Source organism: Cibotium barometz, chromosome 44 (genome assembly GCF_041138505.1).
Source record: "Cibotium barometz isolate CiBa-2024 chromosome 44, ASM4113850v1, whole genome shotgun sequence".
Lineage (NCBI taxonomy): Eukaryota > Viridiplantae > Streptophyta > Polypodiopsida > Cyatheales > Cibotiaceae > Cibotium > Cibotium barometz.
The window spans coordinates 26,838,944-26,866,099 of NC_141089.1; the positions used below are offsets into that span (position 1 = coordinate 26,838,944).

The 27,156-nt window shown below is 37.8% G+C and overlaps 1 protein-coding gene across 1 annotated transcript; it reads right to left on the reverse strand.

The window, feature by feature from the left end:
* Positions 1 to 5,676: 5,676 nt before the first annotated feature.
* On the reverse strand, positions 5,677 to 6,982 carry LOC147613135 (calmodulin-like protein 2). Its single transcript, XM_086782415.1, has one exon. The coding sequence runs from the start codon at positions 6,908 to 6,910 to the stop codon at positions 6,101 to 6,103; it is 810 nt and encodes a 269-aa protein (XP_086638541.1). The 5' UTR covers positions 6,911 to 6,982; the 3' UTR covers positions 5,677 to 6,100.
* Positions 6,983 to 27,156: the final 20,174 nt, after the last annotated feature.

Sequence of the window (27,156 nt, forward strand, 5' to 3'; positions counted from 1 at the left end):
AAATATTGGATGGGGTTGGGAGCTTTTATAAGAAAGTCTCTTTAAGCTTTAAAAAAAGAAAAGCTTAGTTTATAAGAAAGTCTCTTTAAGCTTTAAAAAAAGAAAAGCTTAGTTTATAAGAAAGTCTCTTTAAGCTTTAAAAATAGAAAAGCTTAGTTTAAATAGCTTTAAGAAAGCTTTAAGTAATAAAGCTTTAAGCTTTACTAAGTAAAGCTTAATAAAAGCTTTGTGACGATAATGCACAGTGTTCATGCGTTTTTAATAAAATAACTTAGGAAGAGAGAGTCGCCATGCGCGGTTGGAGAGAAGGGGAGAATCAAAAAGAGATGCTAAGGGTGGTTTCTGAGCCTCCAAGATGAGGTGTCTGATCGAAAAGAGGGATCAAAAATAGAAAAACTATTTTTAGATTTGAAGTGGTTTTCAAAATGGACAAGTGGTTTTCCACCTTGGATGGACCATTGGGTAATAGAATTATGGGTTTGTTACCCATTGGGCAAAAATTATGATTTCTTGAAAAATCTTGTGCTTTTGTATGCTTTTAATGAAAAATTTTACCTTAGGCGGACAAGATTTTCCACCTCTTTATCTACTAGCTCTTCACGGCTTCAATCAATTGCAATCAAATGGCTATGATACCACTGTTGTGGGAGGTTGACATTAACCCATAAAAATGATTGCAATAAATAAAATATTAAAAAATAAATAGAACAAACAATATACTTAATACTCAATATTGGGTCCAATTTGCCCCCATACAAGAGTGAGCCCATGCTTCCTCTTGGTGTACGTAAATATATTTCATGAGTAGCCTTTGAGGCTCAAAAACAGTATACTTTTACAAAAATGTTGACTTCCTCAAGAATAGTATTCTTCAAAAGTGGCTTGCTTCAAAAATAGCTTTCTTGAGTGTGCAAGCTAGGCTTTCTTTTAAAAATAGGTGTGACCCTCGAACCTTATAAAAGTGCACATGTCTTGAAAATTAAAATATGCACTAGGGAGCTTTCACATGTCCTACTTTACATATATACATTGACAATAAATATGAATAGCGCCTAAATAAATTAATGGCGCTTGTCATCACAAAATCACATATTATTTATTGATATTCAAAATTTATCATCTCAAAGTATATTTCCTTATCATCACCAACTCACCTCCATTATCCCATCTAATGATCTGCACTTGCATCAACTAGCCAATCAATTAATAAATTAATTGATTAAAATAAACATCCATATAAAATTCCATATCAACAAGACGATGCAACCAATACTTTCCACGCATGTATGGATTCACCCGTGTATGCGTAAAGTAAGCTATGATCACCCAGGTTTAGAAAGGTGTCCCAATCTAAGCCTGTCTAGAAGAATTCACAACATAAAAACCTGGAAATATAAGTATTCCATGAATTCTTTTAAGAATCCATAATTACACAACATGGGAATATATAAAATATTCCATGAATTCATCCTCATAACAAATAATGCACCACAAGGAGAATGTGTAATGTTTATTTCTTTGAATCATGTGTAGCAATGTTTGCAATGTTACACGTTTTAAATGCTTTCTTTGAAATATTTTGTTGCTAACATGAGCTTTATAAATAAACTTTGAGCTTCAAGCTAGCACTCCTTACATTGATGCAATAGAAAATAATCAACCTATAGAGAATGTAAGTATATTATATAAGAGATTTTATTCTAAGTACGATTTCTTTTGGTTTTGTATTAAATGTATGCTCTTTTATATAGATGGATAACTTTATATTTGGGATAAAGAGCTTTAAAAGGCTACAGTATTATATGTCCAATGAGGTGTGTTTCTCTTAATCTACATAGTGTTTCTTTTACTACTATTTTTAAATTCTATGTTGTTTTGATAACATCTTACAAACCAAGATTCTTATTTACAACAACGAACGAGAATGGTTATTTAACATTTATTGAGCTACTACATCATATGACACATTCAAAAGAGAGCTATAAGAAATCATGAAGCGAGAGTATATATGTTGAGTGAAGATACATTTTTGTTGATTTTTTCTTTGTATATGTGATAAGTCCTCAAAATTGCTTCTAACATTTTGTGATATATGTAGGATTCAATGTTGAATTTAACCAAGTATACAAATGGGGTTTCAAGAAGAAAATGCACAATGTCACGAATCATAGTCACTCTTAGGCCTTTTCGTATCCTTTAAGTAGTTTTTGAAACCACTATTCTCTTTCTTTAGATTGACATATATACTCTTGAGGAAAAAGTACATGTCCTGAATTGTATGCACTCTCATGCACTTCAATAAGAATGTCTCCATATCCTCCTCTGAAATGTGGCTTACCTACATTCGTGATAATAAATGTATAAAATTTTAAAATTTTTAATTTACCTAAATAAAAACATTCAAACTACTAAACTTACAACATTAATGTAATATCACTTACTTGTATATGATGCCTACACATTTGATTTTTCAATATTTATAAATCCTAATTGAAATAATAGAATCGAATCCATCATGTTAAAAATAGGAGAATCAAACCCATCATGATCATAATATAGTACATTTTCGATAACAATATCTTTAAAATGGTTGTCGATCTAACATTTTCACCCTTTTAGTGACTTATCTCTTCTAAGTGAGTTTTCATTTTCTCACTTACCTTTGGAACAAGCCAAAAACTAGCATTAACAATCACGAAAGTAAAAAAGAGAAAGAGAAAAAAATTAGGAGTACAAAGAGCTAGCAGAAAACTTGTGTAAGTTTTGCATTACCTTTCTCTTTCTTTTTTTGGCTCTCTTCTTAAATATACAAAACTTTCATTGCTTAATATTTGATAGATAAAGGGATTTATATTTTATAATGTTTTATAAAACTACTTAATCTCTAGTGCTGTAAGTAGATGCAATATATTAAGATGATTCATAGAACTATTTAGAAAGTAAGCTTCTAAGCATTGCCCACACAGAGACACACTATGTAATTTCCTAGGAACAAAGAAGGATATCTAGAAAAAGTGCAAACTAGGAAAAAACTAGATAGGCTAACCAGGAAATAAAATACATGGATTTCTCTATGTAGAAAATTTTTTCTAACGTAAACAAATTTTCCTATATAGAGAAAATTTGCCTGAGCAAGAAATTTTTTCTTAGGTATATAGGAAAATTTTCTTATGTAGGTAAATTTTCTTATATAAAGAAATCTATACATTGTATTTCCTTAGTTAGCCTATCTAGAAAAGTGTTTTATTATTTTTCTTACTTTGCAATTTTCTTAGAAATACTCATTTATATGTAGGAAATTATGTACTGAATGCTTTTTTTAAAAAATCTAGATGGAGAATGCTTTCTTTTTTTTTTTTTGCTATAAAGGGAATGAACAAAAGCTCCTTGTGTGCCATCATGGAAGCGTTGAAGCCAGATCAAGGGAACTTTCTTTAAAATAGGAGACCTCCTCAAATCAAAAACTCCCCTCTCCTTCCTTAGGCAGTTGTGGGTATGTTTGTATGCAAATGCTAAGGTCTTTTAAAAACACAGAGGATTGCCCAACTTTTTGGTCTAAATAGCCAATCAAAAGATTCAAATTCATATCTTGAGCAATCACCCTCCTTCACGCACCAAAAAGGGTACTCAAATTCGAATTCATATCTTGGACAATCACCTTTACACAAAAATTTACACACTGAGAAAGTGTACTCCCTGCCCATGTTGACTCGGATGCCACCTAGAGCCCATCAAGAACCACAAAATCTTAATAAGACATGGTAAGTGTATTCTTTACAAGTCTTCAAGGCAAGTTTAATTGGCTGATACGACCCATTATGCTCAGAGTTAAGTTTTTCATCATTCATTATAAGAGCCCACAGAGGAATTATGCAAGGAAATCATAAAACCATTTTATACAAGTAAATGAGACTCCTCTAGAAAGTTTAGATAATTTACTCTCAATATCTTCGTTCAAACTTCCCCTAGGATACAACTTACCTCAAAACATATTTCAAATCAACAGTTTCATTGTTGATAGAGCAATATTTTAGAATTTTCACACATTTCATTTTCTAACATGATTATTGAATAAGATGTGGATTTTAGAAATCTCTATGAACACAAATTAAAGCCCTATTCTCTTTATGTAATGTGTGGGCTCCATCTAGCTCATGTTTGTGAGGCTTGTGTAAATAGTTGAGTGAAGCGCACATTAAAGCATTAATCAGATGCCTACAGAGTGCCACTACTACTAATGCATAAGGGAATACACACTATAAACATTTGTAGGTGGGTGTCTTAGGCCTCATTGGATCAAGAATTCTAAAAACTAAGAATATGGTGGTGGGACAACCCAATAGAAAAAGACAAAAGAGGGGAAACATTACCCAATGGAGTTTGAAGGTGAAGGGTCAAGTGTAGGCAAGACATCTCCAGTGATGAATGAGGACACATTGAAGTAGCTATGCCACTAGATGATGTTGATCCATAGTGTCCATAGACACCCATGAAACATCCTCATAGGGAAATAGAGCCATTGTGCAAGCCGATGTGCGATTGCTCTATTTTTTAATGTATTAAAAACAAACTACAAATCTTGACATGAAATCACTTGTACATCATGTACTTGTGAGTCATTGGACACCATGAAAATGAGAAAAAGTTTGTTCTTTATCTAGTGATGGCATTATTTGTGGCATGACTAAGAGAGAGAGAACATATCCATGTTTCCATTTAATTTAGGATCTTCCAAGAAGAAAATAGACTTGGAAGAATGTATATTGAAAATTTTATTATTGTAACAACTTTAGAAATGCCATTCAACAAACTACTTCTCTCTCTCTCTCTCTCTCTCTCTCTCTCTCATGGATTGGATGAGGGGTATAAAGGAGTATATGGAGAGATGGCGAAATAATTAAAGGAGACAATACAAATAATAGCAAGAGGATGATGCATGACCCATTAGATACAAGTTTCTTTAAGGTTGGAAAAAGAAAAATTATGGGAGAAAAACTATTTAGTAATAGCATAAAGGTAAGAAGTGAACGAAGAGAGCGAAGAGATAGACAAACACAAAGAATGCTTGCCCACTCGAAATTGCTCATGAAGAAATGCTCACCCATTTCAAAATTGCTTGCGAAAATATTTACCCAAAAAAAAAAAATCAAGAGAACATGTTGTTACACACATGAGAGTAGCGGAGTGTTGTTTTGCATATGATAAAAAACACTTAGATGGGTGATGATGGGATGGATTACTTGATGTGGCTTATGGTCCTTCAAGGAGGGCTAACGTTTCAAGTGTTTGCAATCCATCTCGTCACTTTGAAGATCAAGTGCTAGCCCTCTTAACCCAAGGTACCTTAGTTGATCACAAATATACACCAAAAAAAAAAAAGTAGCACGATATCCTTTCTATGCAAAAACCACTCATACCTTAGCATGCAAGTGTCATCGACAAGCTTGTATGTACGGCTTAGTGGAGAGTGCATAAGCTACAATGTATTGGTAAAAGTTAAACCCTACTCTCATTCTATTGTAAGAAGGATGGGTGAATTGTCAATGAAGATATAGCCTAGCGGTAAGGTGTTGAAGTCCCATGCAAGAGGTGCTAGGTTCAAAACCTGCTACCTGTTGACGCCAGCATGAAAGCACACATGCACACAAGCACAAAAAACCCCAACACAAAAGGATGGGTGAAGGTAGAGGGTTACATACCCTTAAAAATCAACTCAGCCCCATCCTACAAAATTGTAAGTACTACACTAACCTTTACACTTAAGCTCAACGCAATTAAATTTTTGCTTTATCGACCATAAAACTCAAACTAATTGAATAACGTGAATGGTAGCATAAGGCTTAAGCACCTGGTATTTTGTACTACTGTTCAAACATTAAAAAGAAATCTAAGAATAATCATAGAAATATTGGATGGGAAACACTGCACAAGCAGCTAGCTTCTCCAATTCTAGTCCCATTTCCTGCACTTATATAGATCATATATAGTCCACTGGCTTGGTTATGATGAGGGAAACACAATCTCATCTCCATGAATGAAAGCCATATGGATCATATGTAGCCCACTGGCTTGGTTATGATGCAAAAAAACACCATCTCCATTAATGAAAAACAATGGGTTTATCATCCATCAATTTCTGAAACTCAGAGAAGCTCACCTGCCCATCACCATCGGCATCAACACGTTTGATCATGTCCCTGCACTCGGAGACTCTGCCCTTCTTGAGAAGCCCAAGGTTTTCAAGAGTCATACAGAGATCTTGAGGAGAGATGAGGCCATTGTGGTCTCTGTCAAATAGCTGGAAAACCTCAGAAAGCAAGGCCATGTGGGCAACCTTGTCCTCTTCTTCTGTGCCTTTGAGCTCTTCTTTCTCTTCTTCTCCTGCTATGGATCTGTTGAGAGAGACAAACTCCTTGAAATCCAGGCTCCCGCTCGTGTCGATGTCGCCCCTGATCACCATACGCACCATGCCTTCCTCTGTAAACTGCAACCCTAACTTCTCCATCCATCTGCATAGCTCGCCCCCGCTCAGCTCCCCATCATGGTCCTCATCCATGGTGTCGAATACTCTGTGCAGTTCCTGCATCTGAGGGCTGTCTTCTCCTTCAAGATACTCGGACACGGCCTGTTGCAGGATAGGGTTAGGATTAGGGTTAGGGCAAGAGTCAGGGTTGCGGTTAGGTCTACATTTAGCGTTGGTAGGGTTGGGGTTGGGGTTGGGGTTAGGGTTAGGGTTTCTTGTGTAATCTGCAGGAAATGAGATCTGACCTCCGGAGCTCAGGGGCAAGCTCTCTGCTGCGATTTCATCAGATCGTGGAGAAGGAATGGTGCCATGGCAGGGCTTGAGGTTCACAACTGAGTCATAGTACCACAGATTGTCTATGAATGGCTCCATGGATTCAGTAGACATTGCTCACAGCAGACCATACAGAACAGCGTTAAAAATGAAAACTAGACATTGGGTATGATTTGCACGTCGGTGGTGGGCGAACCAAGAGAATTATACTGATTAATTTTATTATTTTTTTGGGTTTTTTGGGGATTAATTAATAGGCATATATAAGGTATTATTATCTTATCATAGTTGATTTTTTTTCTGTGGGCACACTGGCCTACTTTTTTCTGTGGGCACACTGGTCTACTTCAAAAAAACATAGTGCAAACACATCTCACCATTTTGGGGGGGGGGGGGGGGGCCTAAGAAAAGCTGTATTTTTCCCAAGTGGGGTAGGAGTGAGGAGTCATTGTTATTGTTAGACCTTATCACTACACAGTTCATCAATTATTTTTTTTTGTAAATCCTCAGTTGAAATTCGGCATTGCCTTCATTTTCAATGGATAAAAATCATATATTTTAGTTACAATCCTTTATTTCTTGTACATCTTACTTTTTATTAAACATTGCCTTCACTTCAATTGGTTAAGTAAAACATTTCCTTCACTTCAATTGGTTAAGTAAAACATTGCCTTCACCTTATATGGTTAAGTAAAACATTGCCTTCACTTTCATTGGTTAAGTAAAACATTTTTGCTCCTAGCACTGATAATAGTAAGCTACTTTGATGCAAATTTACTACTTGATATGTGGACTTCTATGGACTTTTTGTGGCAATGCTTGTTTGTATATATCTACACATTGTTATAATGTCTACACCTAATAAACATTAACACTCATACTGATTGACATATTATTTTATCCATTGACATTATATCAATGCTAGAGTCATTAATTGATAGCACATTGTCAAGATTTTTTGTGCAAAGTTCTGGTAGCATCAACACTACATCCTTTACATTTGCATCCCTCTCTACTTGACTATTAGTAAGAGTGCTTTGGCATTAAAGGCTCTACTGCTTGTTTCTGTGTATCTCTTAAAGAATGCAACTCCTGCTTCAACACAGTCATCCTTGACCTTCAACTGCTCTATTTGCTGCAACATATCTTTTGTATTCTACTCCAGGGCTCTTTGAATGTTGTCTGTTTAACCTACATTTCCCCATCCCTAGAGTGTGCTTCTACCAAATTTGTGTTGCATTGATGATTTAAATTTTTTAATGTACAATCTTGTTGGACAGGTGTTCTTCCAGTGGGGCTATCTTTTGCGTGTGCTTAAAATACACTTTCTCTTTGGCTTCTAACTCTACCTTTAATTGTTGCGCCTCATCCTTAAGCACTATCCTTTCCATGCGGAGGGCCTTAGCCTCTTGTACATATCTCTACACTACACTTTGTGCATCTTTTAATTGAGTTACATACCTTTGCACTTTTACTGCATGAGACTATAAAAGCTGCAAGGTATTGTACACTATAGCTTTCGGCACACCTTGGCACGACTACATAGTTAATAACGGCTAAAATGATCCTAAGGCATAAGAGTCAAGAGTCGAATTTCAAAAGGCCAAAAATGCACCTAAACATAATTCCTAGAAGGTTCACATTACTTGTACATAAGAGCACAATTTACATTCCACAAGTTAAGTCACTTGTGTTGGAGAGATAAGCATAAGAGTTTAGTTGAGTCACCTATGCAAAATGTAATAGTAGGCATAAGTGTCAAGTCCAACTGAGTTACGATGGGTGTGATGGAATTAAGTCCTTTTTAAAGCATTTAGGTGTCACACCTAACTGACATAAGCATTAGGCACTTTCTATCTTTTGATCTCCCAAGCACTTGCATGATGTCACATGACTCATTCACCAAACATTTAGGCTAGAAACCTCGACAATGAAATCCCATGGACCCTCACTGAGAGCATCTTGCATAACATGACAAACTTTCATTAAGTATGAATAGGGTGGCACTGACATTACATGGTGCTGCATTAGGCACGAAAAGTAGTTGGGGTCAAGGAAACACACATACAAATTCCAAACAAAAATTCTTGAATCAAAACGATCCAACTCTCAAAAGGATCTAGCTTCATGAATTGCCAATCCAACTCTAGGATAACCTGCTAACCTTCATGTGGGGCTATTCAGTATCCCGCGGAACATTAGAAGCTTACTTTGGATAATGAGCCCACTAGACACTTGTTGTAAAAGATAAGGCTGCTGTCCTTATTTGAATTGGCTCCATGGGGAATGGTGTTGCTAGGCCATACACTTATTTGACAACCGCATAGGGTCATTTATCATACAGCCACTAGGACCACTAGGCAATGAAAGAGAAGGATAATCAAGCTCACTTAAGAAACTTGATCCAATAGATTTTCAACTTACCCATTGTAACCAAAGAACGGGATTTTAAGAGAATCAATAAACCTACAGAGAAGGTTGTTGATATGTCAAGCTCAACATGAGCTGACACTCATGAGGTGCTTGCATGACCGTTAGACATTTACATCACTGGCGGGTTTGGTAGCTGGCACCGACATATCTTCGCCAAAGATTTTACAGTTGGACTACACCGACTAGTCCACATCTACCCACTCCTCTTAGCGTGTTCACACTATGGGCTGCTTGTATATACTCTATTATGTGTGTTAGTCACTTTATCTTCTTTGTAGACCTCTTTTGTTGTGTGAAGAAAAAGAACAATTTTCAGCCTCTCACCTTGTGTGTTCTCTTCTAGGGTTTGTGTGAGTGTGTGTGTGTGCTTGCAAGAGTTCAAGCTCTCTCCTCCCCTACATCTTTTCATGGTATCAGATCCTAGTTCATGCTAAGTTCTAAGTGGCAAGCAAGAGATGCATAGGAGGCGGTACGAGGGTAAGAGCTTCATCTACTCTTCCCCCTTTGTGTTGGCTACTACACCCTTGTCGGGAGCTCTTCGCAAAATGAACTCCGATTGAGGAGATTTCTTTGCGGGAGAAAAGCTACGAGGCAACTATTCTATCCGCCGTATGTCCGTTGGATAAATTTTTGAGCTGAAAACGCATTTCGGGCACGTTTAGACCTTCGTTTTTTAGTTTGTAGGCATTCATGGGGCACTGTGGGTAAGTTTCGATTCTCTACATAACTTTGTTTTTGGAACTGCAAGAAGAGCGATTGGTTGTGCAGACACTATGTGTACTGCAAAAAGCGGTCTCAAAGTTGCCATTAGGTGTATGTATGCAAATTGAAGTCACTGGTTATGACAGTTTGGTTGCCGTATAGTATCGCTCTACAAAGAATACAACAGTTTGTGCAGGTCAAACAAGAGTGCTGTTTTTGGAAAATTTATGTTGCAGAAAAGATGTCGAATGATGGAATAAACCATATTGTTGCAGAGAAGCTTGACAAGAACAACTTCCATGCTTGGAGGTTTAGATTGACAAATTTCTTGATGGGAAAATGTTACTGGGACTACATTGCGGTGAGCATAAGAAGGCACCGGAGATACCAGAGATTAATCCAACTGCTGCAGATGTAAAAGAGTTCAAGGATTGAAATCAAGGAGCAAGGAAAGTCATATATTGGCTTTCTATTAGTATACAGGACACCATGATTAGGCATATACAAGATGTCAAGTCACCTAAGGAGGCACGAGACACCTTGGTGAAGTTATATAAAACTAACACCAAGGCACGAAAGATTCAGTTGAAGAATGAGCTTTGTATTGTGGAGAAGAAGAATATGTCTGTGAATGATTATGCCTTGTAGATCAAGGGCATTGTAGAATCCCTTGCATCAATTGGTGTTTTTATTGATGATGATAATAAGGTGGAAATGTGTCTACGTGGTCTCGGGCCACAATACAAGGCGTTCAAGATGTCTATTTAGACTCGGGAGAACATTCCCATCTTCACAGATTTGGTGTTAATGCTGATCATTGAAGAGAAGAACTTGGGTGAAGATCAACAGTCTTCACAAAACAAAAACAAATCAGAGCAGCAGGCCTTCAACACAAGTGCAGGTAGTGGATGAGGTAGAGGTCATGGACATGGCCAAGGTGGTGGCCAAACAGGTAATCAGAATTATGGTCAGCATAGTAATAACAGTCCCAAGATTTGCAACAACAACACACAGGTGGAAGAGGCCAGTTTAGAGGTAGGGGGAGCCAACTAGGTCGTGGTAATTGACAAAGACAACATAATGATACACGAGACTGTTTTCACTGTGGTAAGCTTGGGCATGTGCAGGGAGATTGCTATAAGAAGCAAAGTGACATGCAAAATGGAAAAGTGCAGCAAAACAACTATGTATCCTCTCTAGCAGAAATAATGAGGATAATGAGAGGTTGTTTGTTATGTGACATGTGGTTAATGCTGTGTCTGGAAATGATGTAGCAATATGTAAGGATGATGTATGGTATGTTGATTTAGGTGCTTCGAACCACATGACAGGTCATGGTGAGTGGTTCAAGGAAATGAAGAGTCTTGAAAGTCCAGGTTTTGTTGAGACAGCAGATGACACTGCTCATCCGATTGCCCATGTTGGAGATGTGCCATTATTTATGTAGGATGGTAAAGTGAAGTACCTTGCAGATGTACTTCATGTTTCGAACATTATAAAGAATCTGGTTTGAGTTGGTCAGATGATTGAGCAGGGTTTGTAGGTCCGATTTGATCTTGACGGGATGTTATGTAGAAACTTTAAAGATAAGTGCAGGTTGGTTGCAAAAGGTAACAGAGTAGGCATAATGTTTACATTGAATGTAAATATGGTTGAAGTGTGCTGAAATGTTTGCAAATGGTTTAGGATTTATTGGCAGATACATACATTTGGCATAAGAGAATTGGGCATGTAAATGTGCAAAGAATGAAGTCTATGCAGACTAAAGAAATTGTGTCAGGGCTGCCTAAGTTTAAAGTTGAAGGTATGCAGAAAGTTTGTGAAGCATGTCAACTTGGAAAGAAAACAAAACATGTGTTTCCACATGATAGAAATGTGGGCAAGAATGTACTAGATGTTGTACATTCAGATGTATGGGATCCTGCGAAGACTATGTCTATAGGTGGCTATAGGCACTAAGTAACATTCATTGATGACCACACGAGAAAAGTGTGGGTGTATTTCATGAAGGAGAAGAGTGACGTTTCACTCATTTTCAGAATTTCAGAGTTATGGCTAAAAAATCGGCAGGAAAGCATGTGAAGTGCCTAAGGTCAGATGGAGGGGGAGAATACTTCTCCAATGAGTTCTCTGAATTCTTGGGAAAGAATGGCATTTAAAGATAATTTACATGTAGATACACTCCGCATCAAAATGGAGTTGCTGAGCGAAAAAACAGGCACATTGCAGAGATAGTACGAGCATTGATGTGGCAAAGAAGAACATGCCACATAGCTATTGGGTTGAGGTTGTGTCTACAAGAGTTTATATCATGAATAGGACCCCTACTTTGCAGCCATACATGGTGTAACGCCAAAAAGTTTACTAGCAAGAAACCTGATTTGTCTCACTTGAAAGTTTTTGGATGTATTGCATATGTGCACGTGCCAGATGAGTTGCGTACTAAGCTAGATCCAAAATCAGAAAAATGTGTGTTTATTGGGTATTCCCTTGAGCAAAAGGGATATAGATGCTATAATCCTACTACACGTGAATTGAGGGTAAGCAAGGATGTTGCATTTGATGAGATGAGTAGGGTATGCTGCTGAAAAAAATGTTGTTGGGGCTGATGTAAGTGGAAATGTGGTTGCACAGAATGCAAGTCACTAATCAAAGTCATTGAGTGGACCAAGAGAGTCCTCATCTAGCGGTTCTATTGATAGACCATGGAGTAGCAGGCTGCGTCATAATACCAGTCCTGAAAATGTAGTTGGTACATCACATAAAGGCAAAGAGAAAGTGGTTGGGCCCCTTGGTATGCCTGATATTTTTGTAGGGCATTCTCTTATTGATGGAGATTCTAGTGGCTCGGAGACGAGCCTTGATGATGAGGAGCTTGGAATTCTAGTACTGAGGACACCTGGTGTGAAGAAGGCTATAGAATCCATGAATGCAAAGCTACGAAGATCTAGAAGAGTCAAAAACCCTGTGCAGAGGTTGACTTATGATGGTTATGTGGCACATCACTATGCTGATTTGGCAAAAGTTGTGTAGGTTGTAGAACCCACATGTTTTGATGAGGCTATTGGAAATGTGTGTTGGGGGAGAAAGCTATGGATGAGGAGATGGATGCATTGTATGGAAACGAGACTTGGGATTTGCTGCCATTGCCCTGAAGGCAAGAAAGCTATTGGCTATAAGTGGGTGTATAAGGTGAAACATGACAGTGATGGTAGCATAAGCAGGTACAAGGCTAGATTGGTAGCCAAAGGATATGCATAGACCAATGGGATTGATTATGAGGAGACATTTGCCCCAGTTGCAAAGATGGCAACTATGAGAGTTATGATTGCGGTGGCTACAGCTAAAGGCTGGTTTTTACATAAGATGGATGTAAAAAATGTGTTCTTGCATGGTGACTTGCAAGAAGAGGTGTATATGGATCAGCCACCAGGTTTTGAGGATACAGGTCACCCAAAGTATGTATACAAGCTTCATAAGGCCTTGTATGGGTTGAAGCAAGTTCCACGAGCTTGGCATGACAAGATTGCTGAGTATCTTCTCACTATTGGTTTTCATATGGCAGATGTAGATCACTCTTTGTATGTGCGTAAAAGTGATAAGGGTATTGTGATCATCGCCATATATGTAGATGATCTTATTGTTAGGGGGGTGACAACTTGGATGAGATTGAGCATGTGAAAAGTCTTCTCAAAAGGAAGTTTGAGACGAAGGATTTGGGAGATTTGTGCTACTTTTTGGGAATTGAGGTCATTCGCACACCTGAGGGTATTTGGCTTTCACAGAGACAGTATGTATTGGACATGTTGTCCAAGCATGGGATGGTTGATTGTAAGCCAATCTCAGTGCCATTATATCAAAATGGCAAGCTTAGTGCAGATGCAGGTTATGTGTTAGAGGATCCCACCATGTACATGAAGATTGTGGGGAGTTTGATCTATGTCATGATCACATCACGCCAGATTTGAGTTACATTGTTGGCTTAGAGACCCAGTTTATGTAGGTTTCGCGCAAACCACATCTTGACAGTGTGCGATGTACGCTTCAGTATTTGAGGGCCACTGTTGATTATGCATTGTTTTATGTAGCAGGTGTACCATTGGAGCTATATGGGTACATAGATGTAGATTGGGCAGGTAGCATCTTAGACAGGAGATCTACCAGTGGATTTATGTTTTCATTGAGGAGTACTGTTATGACATGGAGTAGCAAGAAGTAGCCCACAGTTGCCTTGTCGAGTACAGAGGAGCTACGGTGGTAGCATGTGAGGTAGCTTGGCTACACAAGCTACTGGTTGATTTGGGGTTGCATGTGGAGAGAAAGGTTGTCATATATTGTAATAATCTTAGCAGTATTCCAAGAACCTAGTTTTCCATGCGTGAACAAAACACAGCGAGATACATTACCACTTCATTAGGGAGAGAGTCTTGGCAGGCAACATCGACTTGACCTACGTTAGCACACAGGATTAGGTCTCGCTGACATCTTCACAAAGGCCTTGGGAGAGCTGAGAAGCTCTGCAGATTTTGAGATACGCTCGGAGTTCATGAGCTGGAGTTGAGCTTGAGGGGGAGTGTTGAGATGTCAAGCTCAACATGAGCTGACACTCACGAGGTGCCTGCATGACAAACTACCCTCTTCTTCAGCTCAGTAAGAAATCCTAGCTTCCCTATCTATTGAAACCTCAGATGAGCATGACATCAAGATTGTCCCATCACAAGAAGGCCCAAGGACAATCAAAGCCTTATTCTTAACTTGGGCAAAATCTAAGCTCATCAAGATGATGTTGATCCCCTTAACATGAGTCACAAAGCTAAAGATGTTGCTTAAAACAAAGCAACAACAGGAAACAAAGAAAGAACGAGATTGGGTGGGCTTAATATTGTGGTGGTGGTGGTGTTATAGGTTTAGGGGGTGGTTGCGGAGGTGATACAAGGTGGATGCACTGGGCTAGCTGTGGTGGGGCTGGTGTGCTTTGTTGTTCATTCTCAACCTTGGCTTTGGTTCCCTTCCCCTTTTCTACTTCTCCTTTACCTTTTTCTTTCAGCTTCTTTATTTGCTGTCTCAAGCTCTGACTCGAACTCGTTGACTCGAACTCGATGGTGATGTTCCATTGCTCGTCAATAGTAAACTTTTTCTTCTTGGAGGTGGTTTTTCACTATTGCTTCCCTCGGCCTCTCTTTTCTTTCTTGACTTTGGTCAATGTCTTAGTTGGACACCTACTCGTGCTGCTACTAAATGAGGGTGGGAGCTTATACAAGGAGTCCTCCCCACCTAATTTCCAACATGGTATCAAAGCCATGGATTGAAGTGTGACCTTTGAGCCATGAGAGAAGCCAAGTTGATCCTCTAAGCCAAGAAAACATGGACAAGTTCATTGAGCTAAGAAAAGGTGGACAAGTTGGCACCAAGGGAAGGGGTGTTAAGAAAAGTGGTGCCAAGTGTAGCACTAGGAGATTTCCACAAAAATGGATAGACCCGAGGTTTTCCATCAGCTTAAGGTTTTGGGGTTTGGATGGCTAGACCAATTTGTGGAAACCTCTAATTTAAGCATGTTAGTATACACTCAATGCTTGCCTCTCAACATGTATCTCACTTTGATGTATAATGCACATTTGTTAGGTCCCCATTATGAGGAGTAGACATGGTGCATATGTGTTTAGTGGGAACCCCAGCTTAGACGCCAATGGGGTCATTATTGTGACCATTGATGTGGTCAGGAGATGGTCAAGGGGATACGAGCGTTAGCTGGGGTCCGAGGAATATTCCCTAGAATATTCCCTCGATACTAGGTCCATCATTAGTGGGCGGTGGTCGGTGGTCTGTGGGCCGCGATACGCGGGGGTGACCGTGTCTATGAAGTGTAACCGCCCTCATTGTATACGTGTCTACCACACCGCCTACAATACTATATATGGACATGGTTTCCATGAGCTAAGGCATCCAATGCTTGTAAGTATCTACCCCCTTCTACACTTCATACATACTCCATCCAGAGTCTCTCTAGATCCCCATCTAAGCTCTACTTGAGAGCGCACGGGTGGAAAGCACCATCATTTGTACCTCTTTGGTATAATCAGAATTTTAAATTCTCTCCATTGTGTATCTATTGCATTGTCTATTGTGCTTTGTCTTGCTATCTCTTTCTGTTGTGCCATATTCTTATAAAGCATGCATTGGCATGAACACAAGTGGGATGGGTGACCTCCTGGGACTTAGCCCCCCACCCAATTTCCAATAGTCATTAGCTTGATAGATTACTCTTGTAAAAGTAAAGGAGCTATTGCGAGGTAGGGGTATTTTATTACTCTTGTAAGTAAAGGAGGTTATGTGCTGAGGTAAGGATCTTTTTGGCTCTTCTCATTACTCTTGTAAGCAAAGGAGCTATGCCGAGGTAGGGGTCTTTTTGGCACACACCCTCTTAATCTATGCACACATAAACTCTACCCAGTTTTCTTTTGCCTAATGAGGGTTTGGGCATAAATGGGATTTGTTAAGCGTGTGAGAGTTGTGCCCAGTTTTCTTTTGCCTAATGGGCTATGTTAAAGCACATGAGTAACCCTACATTCACCTGAGTCATGCAATGTGGCTTGTTGAAAGAGAGGTATGTGTAGTATAACTTGCAAGGCATGATGAGGTGCAATAGTATAACTTGCAAGGCATGATGAGGTGCAATAGTATCACATCCTTCCAATGGGGTTTGTGCTTGTTCGTCTTGAAGCATGCTACCTTTGAAAAGATGTAGGGGAGAAGAGAGCTTAAGCTCTTGTGCAAGCACACACACACACACTCACACAAACCCTAGAAAAGAACACACAAGGTGAGAGGCTAAAAATTCTTCTTCTTCACACAACAAAAGAGGTCTACAAAGAAGATAAGTGACTAACACACATAATAGAGTATATACAAGCGGTCCATAGTGTGAACATGCTAAGAGGAGTGGGTAGATGTGGACTAGTCAGTGTAGTCCAGCTATAGAATCTCTGACGAAGATATGTCGATGCCAGCTACCAAATCTGCCAGTGATGTAAAAGCTTCTCTTGCTCTTTAACAGTGCTCTTTAATAGTTCATGGTTGCTCTACTTTAGCTTTACCTTTGTCTTGCCTTTCGGACCTCCACACCTATTTTGATGCGACTTGTCGATGCTAGCTCCTTCTTGAGCACGATGATGATTTTGTTAATTTTTAGGATGAATGTAGACTACTCTTTGTTAATTAGCCTCTTCTTGCTCTAGGATGATTGCATCTTTGTGCAGATGACATCTTTGGTACCAAGATTTGACTTCTCCTCCCTTATTAGTATCCCAGGGCTACGATACCCCTATGATCACCCATGCATGTGTGGCTAGATCACTATATGGCTTCCTATTTGTTTTCGGCTTGGAGATCCACAACACAAGCTTGTCTTCAGCTTTGATTAGCATCTTGGGGATACTCTCTCTTGGGATCCACATCTTTGATCTCAACATCTTGGGGATCCATAACACCAACTTGTCTTTAGCTTTGATCAGCATCTCGAGGATACTCTCTTTCGTGATCCACATCTTTTATCAGCATCTCGGGATATTCTCTTTCCAGATCCACATCTTTTTAGGTTCCTGGGTTTAGGTTGTTTGGTGGGCCTATAAGTAGGTTTCTAAGGTGCCTTTGGTATCCACACTTGCCTCAATTGGTTCCTTGGAGCTATTGGCCGTTGGATTCCCCCTATGGTTCCTCCTTAGCTTCTGGCTAGGTTTCTGTACCTTTAGTGGGCCTTTTTCTTCTTTAGCTTTTGGTTTTAAGGGATTTAGTCAAGGTTGATTAGATGAGACCTTGAGTTTACAGATGATGGCACTTATTGGCTTTTAGTTTTAAGGGGGTTTTTTAAGGTTGATTGGATGAGACCTTGAGTTTATAGATGATGGCACTTACCAGCTCGGTGGACTCCATCAAGGGTTTCTAGGTGTACTAGTCCTCTAGTCCTCTAGTCCTCTAGTCATGAGTTTATAGATCCTGAAAGGACCCATCCCTTTCAGTTTAAGTATTCTTTTATTTGTCTTGAGGTTGTAGAGTAGGACCAGGTCCCCTTCCTTGAACCTTTTGGTTTTGACATTAGCATCAAACCACATTTTGCTACCCTTTTTCTCTGCATACTGCCCACAATTGAGTGTATCCTTTTTTTGTCAAGTTTCTCAAGCTCTATGAATCGTTCAAAACAACTCATTGCCCATCCATTCCATTTGGTTTGCTACTCTCAAGGCTGGAATCACGAACTCAACTATATGAGCATAGCATCAAGTCCAAAGACTGGGTTGTATGGCATAGTTTAGTTGAGGTTTTCTAAGGGGTTCTATAATTCCATAGTGTTAACGATAGTGTAGACAAGAGCTTCTGATCCCAGTCCATTCTCAAAGCTTCTATTATTTTTGTAAGCACAATGTATAGAACCTTATTCATACTTGTAGCCTATCTTCCATTTGTGGTGGATAATATGGGGAAGACTTGCAATGCATCACCATCAATTGTTCTAAAAGAAACTCCATCACATTACTTAAGAAACTCCACCATCAATTGTTCTAAAAGAAACTCCACCACATTACTTAAGAAGTTACTCGGGGGGTTCACCTAAAAATATGTAAGTATAGCACGTGAGTTCATTAGGAAGGTTATATTAATTCAAAAAAGTTAAAAAATTTACATTTACAAAAGGGTTTTTTTTAAGTTTATGAAGAAAAAGGGGTCATTTTATTCATAAAAGTATGTAAGTGTTAAGGGGTTTTTTAAATACCCATTGAATGCATGTGATACATAAAATTTGTTAGAGGTGAACCTCCTGAGAGAACTTAGTCCCTTGGTTGCTAATTAGATGTAGAGGACATCCAAATCTAGTGATGATGTACTCATAAATGAGCTTGGCGACCGTCTTTTACTGTGGCCTTAGCCTCAGCCCACTTGGTCACATAGTCAATTGCCATGTTAGTGTATTGAGCTTGAGTGCTTTTAGTATAGCTGACCTAATTGGTCCTATGAAATCGATGTCCCATTTAACAGAAGGTCTAACATACATGATTAGCTATAATGTCATCGTGTTCTTTTGTCATGGGGGTGTTCAAATTTGTGGTGCCATTAAGGGCAAGGTATGAGTAGAGGATTGGGATCAGGAGAATGCAGCCACATCACACGTGGACATTATCCCACATGAGCACATTTGTAAGAGGTGTATCCTCCTCATATAAAAAGGGGCATTTGCAATGAACACTAACAGCTCTCAAGCCTCTCTATGAGTACAAATTTCCATCTTGTAACCTAATTGTGCTTGAGTCAAACTTGATTAAGTCATTAGGATCATCGTTATGTTGTTAATTAGACTACACCAACCATAGGACTAGTGTTCTTTAATTATAGTAATTAGACTACACCAACCCATAGGACTAGTGTTCTTTAATTATAGTAATTAGGGTTAAGCATACCATAGCCATGCATTCTTAAGGAGCCATGTTTAATTTTTTGACATGGCATCAGAGCCTCCCTCTCCTTTTTGAGCTTCTCCAAATCAATCTCACAGCTCTCTAAGTTTATCCCAAGCTTTCATTGGTATTTTAGAAGTGTTAATCACTCTCATTATCCATTAATCAAGCTTATCCATTCACCCTCTCTATGGCCTAAATTTGCAAGAGCTCATTCTCCTTGCTCACTCCATCTTTAGCTCTCAAATTTTGGAAGCACATTCCTCCAACCTAGGTGATCAAATACACCAGAGCATTCCACCGATTTTGCTTAGAGCAACATGTATTTACACGTTTTTTCCTAGCCGTTTATAGAGGCTTGTTCTTTCCACAACCAAAAGCAATTGGACCAAGACCTCTTAGCCATAAGACCGACTCGGTATAAGGTACTCCCAACCTAGATGGTTTGAAATTTGAAGCCGTATGCACTGTGTAACAAAAGCAAAAAACCACGATTTTGATCAATTTGTGCCATTTTTGCCAAAATTAAGCTAGGTTTTTAACCTTGGGACCCTGCCACCTATTGAGGGGAATAAATATGAAGCAAAATCCCTTTCAATAAAAGTGCTTCCTTGAGCTCAATTTGATCCACCAAGCTATTACTTTTGCTAATCACTATTTTTAACCTAAAACACTATCATTAAGGATTCATTAGCAAAAATTAGTTCAATTGAAGGTTAAAATTGGGTTCTTTGGGTCATATTTACCTTGCATGAGCATAAAATAAATCTATCATTTGGCATTTGGATTATAGGTCACAAGCAGTTGATCACATTTTACTGCATTTTGATTAACAAACTATATGCAACTAGACACTGCCATATTGAAGATCAAAAGCTCAGTTGGTAAGACCTTTGCAAATGGCATCCACTAACATTTCATCAGTTAAGAAGTTTATTGCAGAAGGGTTTCATACCTAGGCCACACAAATGAAGTATCTTTACATGCACAAGAAACTATGAAAATTAATTATGAAAAATGCACCCGCTAATCCAATTGTTGAGGATTGGATTAAAAAAGATGAACACGCAGTGTCATTAATTGGATTGCACTTGGGAACTAACCTTATTCATCACATTGATTCCAAAACCACAGCAAAACAAGTGTAGGATAAATTAAACTTAATATTTGGTTCCGATGCCAAAAATTAGGAAATCCATTCGAAAATATAATTTTATGGCTTAAAATTAAAATTTCATGAGTCACTAGCACAATTCATAAGAAAAATAAAAAGTATCATGCTAAATTTGGATGACATTTATGTAAAGATAGGTGAAAAGGATGCATTTGCCATACTTATAAAAAGCATGCTAGAGGAATATGGTACACTAGTGATCACTCTAAAGAATTGACCTGAAACTAACATTTGAGGGTTGTATTTCATCACTACTTGAAGAAAAGAAGTGGCTAAAGAATGGAACACAAAGTATATAAAGGGAACAAGCATTCTACGCCAACAAGGGCATAAAACAATGCTACCAATGTGTAAGTAAAGGGCACTTCAAAAGTGAATGCAAGCTCAAACACAAGCCCAAATGTGGACACAACAACAAGCTCGAGCACAAGGAAGAGAATGCAAACTGAAGAACCAGGAGGTCAACTACCTGCAAGCTTCATCAAGCAAAGAGAAGATCTCCGACGAGCATCTCTTCTAAACCAATTCTACATCGACAAGCCTCACCACCTTAGCCCATGATTACAAAAGGTCACCGATAAGTAGACTTAGTCCTTTATATTACATTTTCTTATCACACCTTACCACCTAAGAGTAGCAATTTATGCACCTAGGGGGGTGATAACATTTTGTATTACCACACTTGCATGTTGCACTAAGGGGAAGTGATGGATCTTTTGTAATTCACATCCAACCACCTTGTATCCTATACATCATCGCACCAAGTAGAAACAATTCTAGTCGAAATGATTCTAGATGGAGCAATCCTTATTGGAACGATTCGAGCTAAACAACTCTTTCCAAAATGATTTGAGAGGACCTGGACGATTCTCATTTTTGGATGATTCAACCTTTAAGCGATCCTACTTTTGAGATTATCAAGATCTAACCTTGGTGATTGAACTATTGAACAATTCAAGAATTGGGTGATTCAAATTTTAGGATCAGAATGATCTGACCTAGGTCATTCTAGACTTAGAATTAATGATTCTTCCCTTGGATTGTAGTAGAAGTGATCTAACTTAACCCATGATACCAAGACTTGGGGTGATTTTCCTCTAAGATCAATGATCGTACTTTTTAGCATAGGCCAATTTGAATGTCTACAAAAAACTGCAATCATGAGAACCACTAGCGAATCAAAAAGAGAAATCGGGCAATTGGACTAATGTAGTTGCACGATTCGACTAGTGTAATTAGGCGATTGGACTAATGTAATCATTCAATCAAAGATCTCAAGTGACTGGTGAATCAAGCAATTGTAGACCTACACCATTGCAGCATCTGATGATGTGGAACAATTCCTATACCAACGATTGGAGATCAGAATGATTCTTGTTTATGTGGGTGATTGATGAATCGTGCGCCGATGATCGAAAAATTGGATGATTGATGAATGAGTAACTGCACCACCAAACAATTACATAGTCGCATGTCACGTGTCAATGCCCTAGTTAGCCTTATCTAATAGGAGATAATTGCCATGTGTTAAATACTAATTAGGTAGCCTTATCTTATCAAACATGATCAGCACGTGTCAAAATGCCTATGAAGGGTGGACTATTTGACAAAAATTGTTAGATGGATCTAGATGGACTACCAGACATACTAATTTTCTCATGTTAATTATACATCGTCGATTAATCAATGGAAACAGTTTGATGATGTTGTTTGTTGTCGCCTACTGCCTAATGTTGATTGTGACTGCTACCTGGTAATGATTGTGACATCTGTGAGCTACTCCAATGACTAAAATTGGATATAAAGGTTGCTAGGTGCAACTGATAGTATGAGCTTTGACTTGCTGCTCTGACTATAACACTCTGTCAATTATGTGCTTGCTCACAACTGCTACTGTCTGAGTGAAGTCCACGACTATGGAGCTTGTTGAAGTTGATTTTATAAAGCTAGGAAAGCTGTGGCCACCACCACCTACAAAGTTGTGAAAGTTGCAAGCTTCAATGGGAAAGCTTGGAGATGAAAACCACCATAGTTGCTACTGCTACAAACCACAACAACTACTCTAATACCACTATTGAGTTAAGGGGGATTGAGATCACACACACACACACACACACATTGAGACATACAAGAGCAAGAGAGATGGAACAGTTTTTCTAAATAACCAAATGTGAGAAGTGATAGTATAATATGAACTAGGGTACTCAAGTACCATCACCTTAGAGGGTGGTGGTTGAGAACTACCACCTATCTGGTCACATGAGGAAAAAACCCTTCCCAACAAGAAGATAAAAAGTGCCCATGTGTAAGAGCCCATTCACACTAGAATGGCTAAGAGGTACACGATGCATGTGACACTACTCCTCTCAATTTTTTTATTTTTTAAACTTCTTTCTTTTTTTCTTGCTACCTATTCTAAATAGAAGGATAGGATTTCCTTCCTTTAAGTTCTTTGTCATGGACATTTTGGTTAAACCAATTTTTTTTTGCCAAAACTTTTCCACCATTAGGTCATGCACGACCATCAATCTACTTTCCCCTCTCCTCTCTGTGAGACTGCAATCCTCAAGCTACGTACTTATTACTCCATTACAATCACAGCATCACCCCCAAATGTTACAGCATCACAATACTCCATTGACATCTCATAGCATCACCCATATATGCCAGAATGGTGTATATCTAGTTTTGCAACTTTGTACGGTGTGTGATAGGCCCAAAGCATTGCCGTATGCTTATGTTCCCAAACAATTTGGCTAGCTCCTAGTATTATTGATGATATAGCACACAACATCTTATTGGTGCTCTTGACTTGACCATTTGTTGTTTGTGGGTAGTACGGCAAGAATTTACAATGTACTACCAAAAATCCTTTAATAAATATTTGATGAACTTATTGAAAGTGTCTCTTGGTCACTAACAATATTCACATGGCCATCGACATCTCCCATGGTAGAACCTTCAAAAGTGGTAATTTAACATTAACATAACCCAATGCAGATGATAGAGGCTCAAGTCCTTATGCTTAGGCTAGGTTGGGCCTCCCTCTGGTTATTCCTAGTAGGTAGCTACACTAACCTAACCACTAAACAAATGAGGCTTAAGACCCTAGGCTTAGGCTGGGCCTCCCCGTTTATTCCATGGATTGGGATGTCCCAAGTTATACCTGCACTAAACTGACCACTTAGTATAGGTAGGGGTGGAGGAGTTTTATGAGGAGGGATGAAATTGATGTGCTTCCTTCTAGTATAGTAGTGGAAGATAAGGATACTTTTGGTTTGACATGGACTTATAGCTAGACTACCATGTGAACATGTGCTGGGCATGTATAGGTTACCTTGAAAAAATAGGGATGCTTGTACTCATGAGAATCTAATTGCATGTGCCAAAATTTTAGCATATATGTTGTAGACTTGATTGCTCAATCACAATAATAAATGGAATACTAAAACTAGTTCTACTCTAGATCAATATACCCTTAGGAGTTGTTACACAAGCTAGGGAGACATACATCTACTCTATCACACTCCATAGAGCACATATGACAATTAAGAGACAATTGACAATATACCCTTAGGAGTTGTTACACAAGCTAGAGAGATGTGCATCTACTCTATCCCACTATATAGGGCCCACATGACAATTAAGAGACACATGACAATATACTCTTAGGAGTTGTTACATAAGCTAGGGAGATGTGCATCTACTCTATCCAACTCCATAGGTCCCGCATGATAATTAAGAGACACTTCACTATATTGAGATCACCACTTGATAAGACACAAAGCCATTTTATATATACTAGACTAGTTTCACTAAATAATCAATAATTAGTCCCTGGAGGGATGTAGGGATACAAGCTGACACGTGGCAATAATGATCATTAATAAGTCCACAAAGAGACTTTTGTACATCAAAGGTGGTGAAACTTTTGGATCATCCAAGTGGTAGGTATATTTGGAGAGAGAACCATCGATTGTAATGCAAGTTACGACAGCAGTGGGTTAGTGTCAAAGTAACCGTTGGGGCGGCTCTTGGTCTTTATAGGTGTCACATCTAGTGGTTTCACACTTGGCTATCTCCATCATCCCCCAAGAATGCCAGTTGAATGATTTTGGTGAGTGGGAGCCTACATAAAGGTAAGTATTTCTCTTGAGTCACACTCACCATTAAAAAAAAAGGACCAAAGCAAAGAAAAGCAAATCAATCAATCATTTAGAAAGCAAGATCACTAAAATTTAAGCTTTTTTTCAAATAAGATTTGTGACGTTTTGGCATGTCTATGTAACTCTCAAGAACTTCACTTGGCTTAGCAACAAAAGTTCTAAGTATAAAATATATTTTATCCTCTTAAAAGATTGTTGTGTGATTCGTAATTATCTCTCTCTTTTGTAGATTTTAAACATGTGGGAATGGGAACCAAAAGAGAGTGTCATTAGACTTCTAGAAGTGTGGCAAGCTGAAGTTGTAGAAGAGATATACAAACATGAGGATATCAAAGGTAAGAACGTTTTTATCTACATTAGATTTTATGATTATATAAAGGGTTCAATGCCATGACATCTTGAAGTCTTGAGTTTGCTAAATTTTGGGAGTTAAGAATGGGTTGTCCCATGTTCATAAATTTTTTTATTTGTTCAAAGCAAAGATACACGAAGACACCCTTTGGATCTAGGAAATTTCATCTGAAATGTGCTTGGATTGTTTTATAGCAATGTTTATAACAAAATGCTTTCTTGATAATTTCCTTGGCTTGTAAAGTTGACTATTAATGGAGAGCATATCAAAACAGAAATAATTTAACTTAAATATATTACCAAGATACTTAAGCTTATGCCTCATTTGGCTTTTATAGATGAGGTTGAGATGTATTGAACACACATGAGAAGAAGTGTAAATGCCTCAAATTCTCACAATGAGAACATATTGATAATACGATGGTGGAGGTATCATGGCCTCCATTTGACATAAGACACCATTTGAACAAATTGATAATATGCTGTTGAAGGTTTCATGGCATCTATTTAACACAAGACACCATTTGAACAAAATAATAATGTATGATGGTGGAATATCATGGCCTCCATTTGACATAAGATAACATTTAAAATCTGGTGGTAAATCAAATCCTCATAATGAGAACCAATTGAATAATATAATGGTAGAGGTATCATTGTCTCAATTTGACATAAGACACGATTTAGAATCTAGTGGTAATCACCCTAATAATTTTATGTTTATACTTCTTGAGGAAACATAAGACATGAAGTAATTATTAAAATATAAAGCCTTGGGGAAGGAAACATAAGACATGAAGCAATTATTAAAATATAAAGCCTTGAGGAAGGAAGCATCACAAAGTGTGATTTGCATATTTATGATATCCTTAATGAAACAATCGTTTTGAGATTTGAAAACCAAAAACATATTTTAATTTAGCTTACAATTACCTCTTAATTTTTATGTAAGGAAAACCCTCATTGGGTAGACTTAACATCTTCTTTGTCCGCCTTTTTGCAAATAGTAGAAAAATATATTGCCTCATTGATAAGAATGAATGAATATATATATATATATCTTTTGGCATTGGAAGAAGATACTTAAATATCCTTTAGAATGTAATGCTCTCTTACTTTCAAATAAATTCCCTTGTATCTTTGTCTACTAATACTAGCTTTCTCACATGTATAGATGAAGTCCTATTTATTATATTATATCTTTGAATGTAATTTGCTTACAAGCTTTTGAGTTCTTATTCTTCTCAAATCTTCCAAAATGCCAAGAATATGAAAAGTTGACAAGAGTTATGATGGAAGGAATTTTTTATTTCAGGCGATTCTCATTTTTTTAAAGAACAAGATGTCATTGTCTTGTGTAATTCAATATGTGAATAGGAAAATAATATAAATAAAGAAAAAGATATATATGTTAAAAAACTTACTTTCATGCTCTTATTCTCTTCTTTCTTCTTGCACCTCCTTTGTAATAATAAGTGATTTTCCTTTGTTTTAAATACCTAAAGGTGTTTTTCTTAGGTGAGAAAGTGTTCTTATAAGACTATTATTTTCTTAGGTGAGAAAGTGTTCTTATTAGACTATTATTTTCTTTCTCTAAGAAATTTTATTGTTTTCTTGGCTCTAATAATTGTAAGCACTCACATTATTTTCTTTTGATTATTTATTCAATCTTGTAGTGTGGAAATTGCAAACTTGAAAATTTTGTAGCAAAGATTGATATTTACTACCAAGTAGATAGTTAAACAATCTTTGAACTATTGCTTCTTTGTTTTACATGTTTGCAATACTCAGTAAATCCCAATTTACCATCACCAACATATTATAGTAAAGTAGCAATGTTATAAAATTTTGGGAAAAATCTTTCCAAATTGACAAATGGATTTAAAAAAACTTTACACCACAAAGAGATAAATATTTAGAACCCTTGTGTATAAGAACTTTCACCATCAGCATTAGTTCTCGATCTACAAGTAATAGACCTTGGTGGACTACTGCTAGTTGAAAATGACGTGACTACTTTTGTGTAGCATCATTATTTGATAGGATTGATTCAAAGGAATAATATCATAATAATATAAATTTTTATAA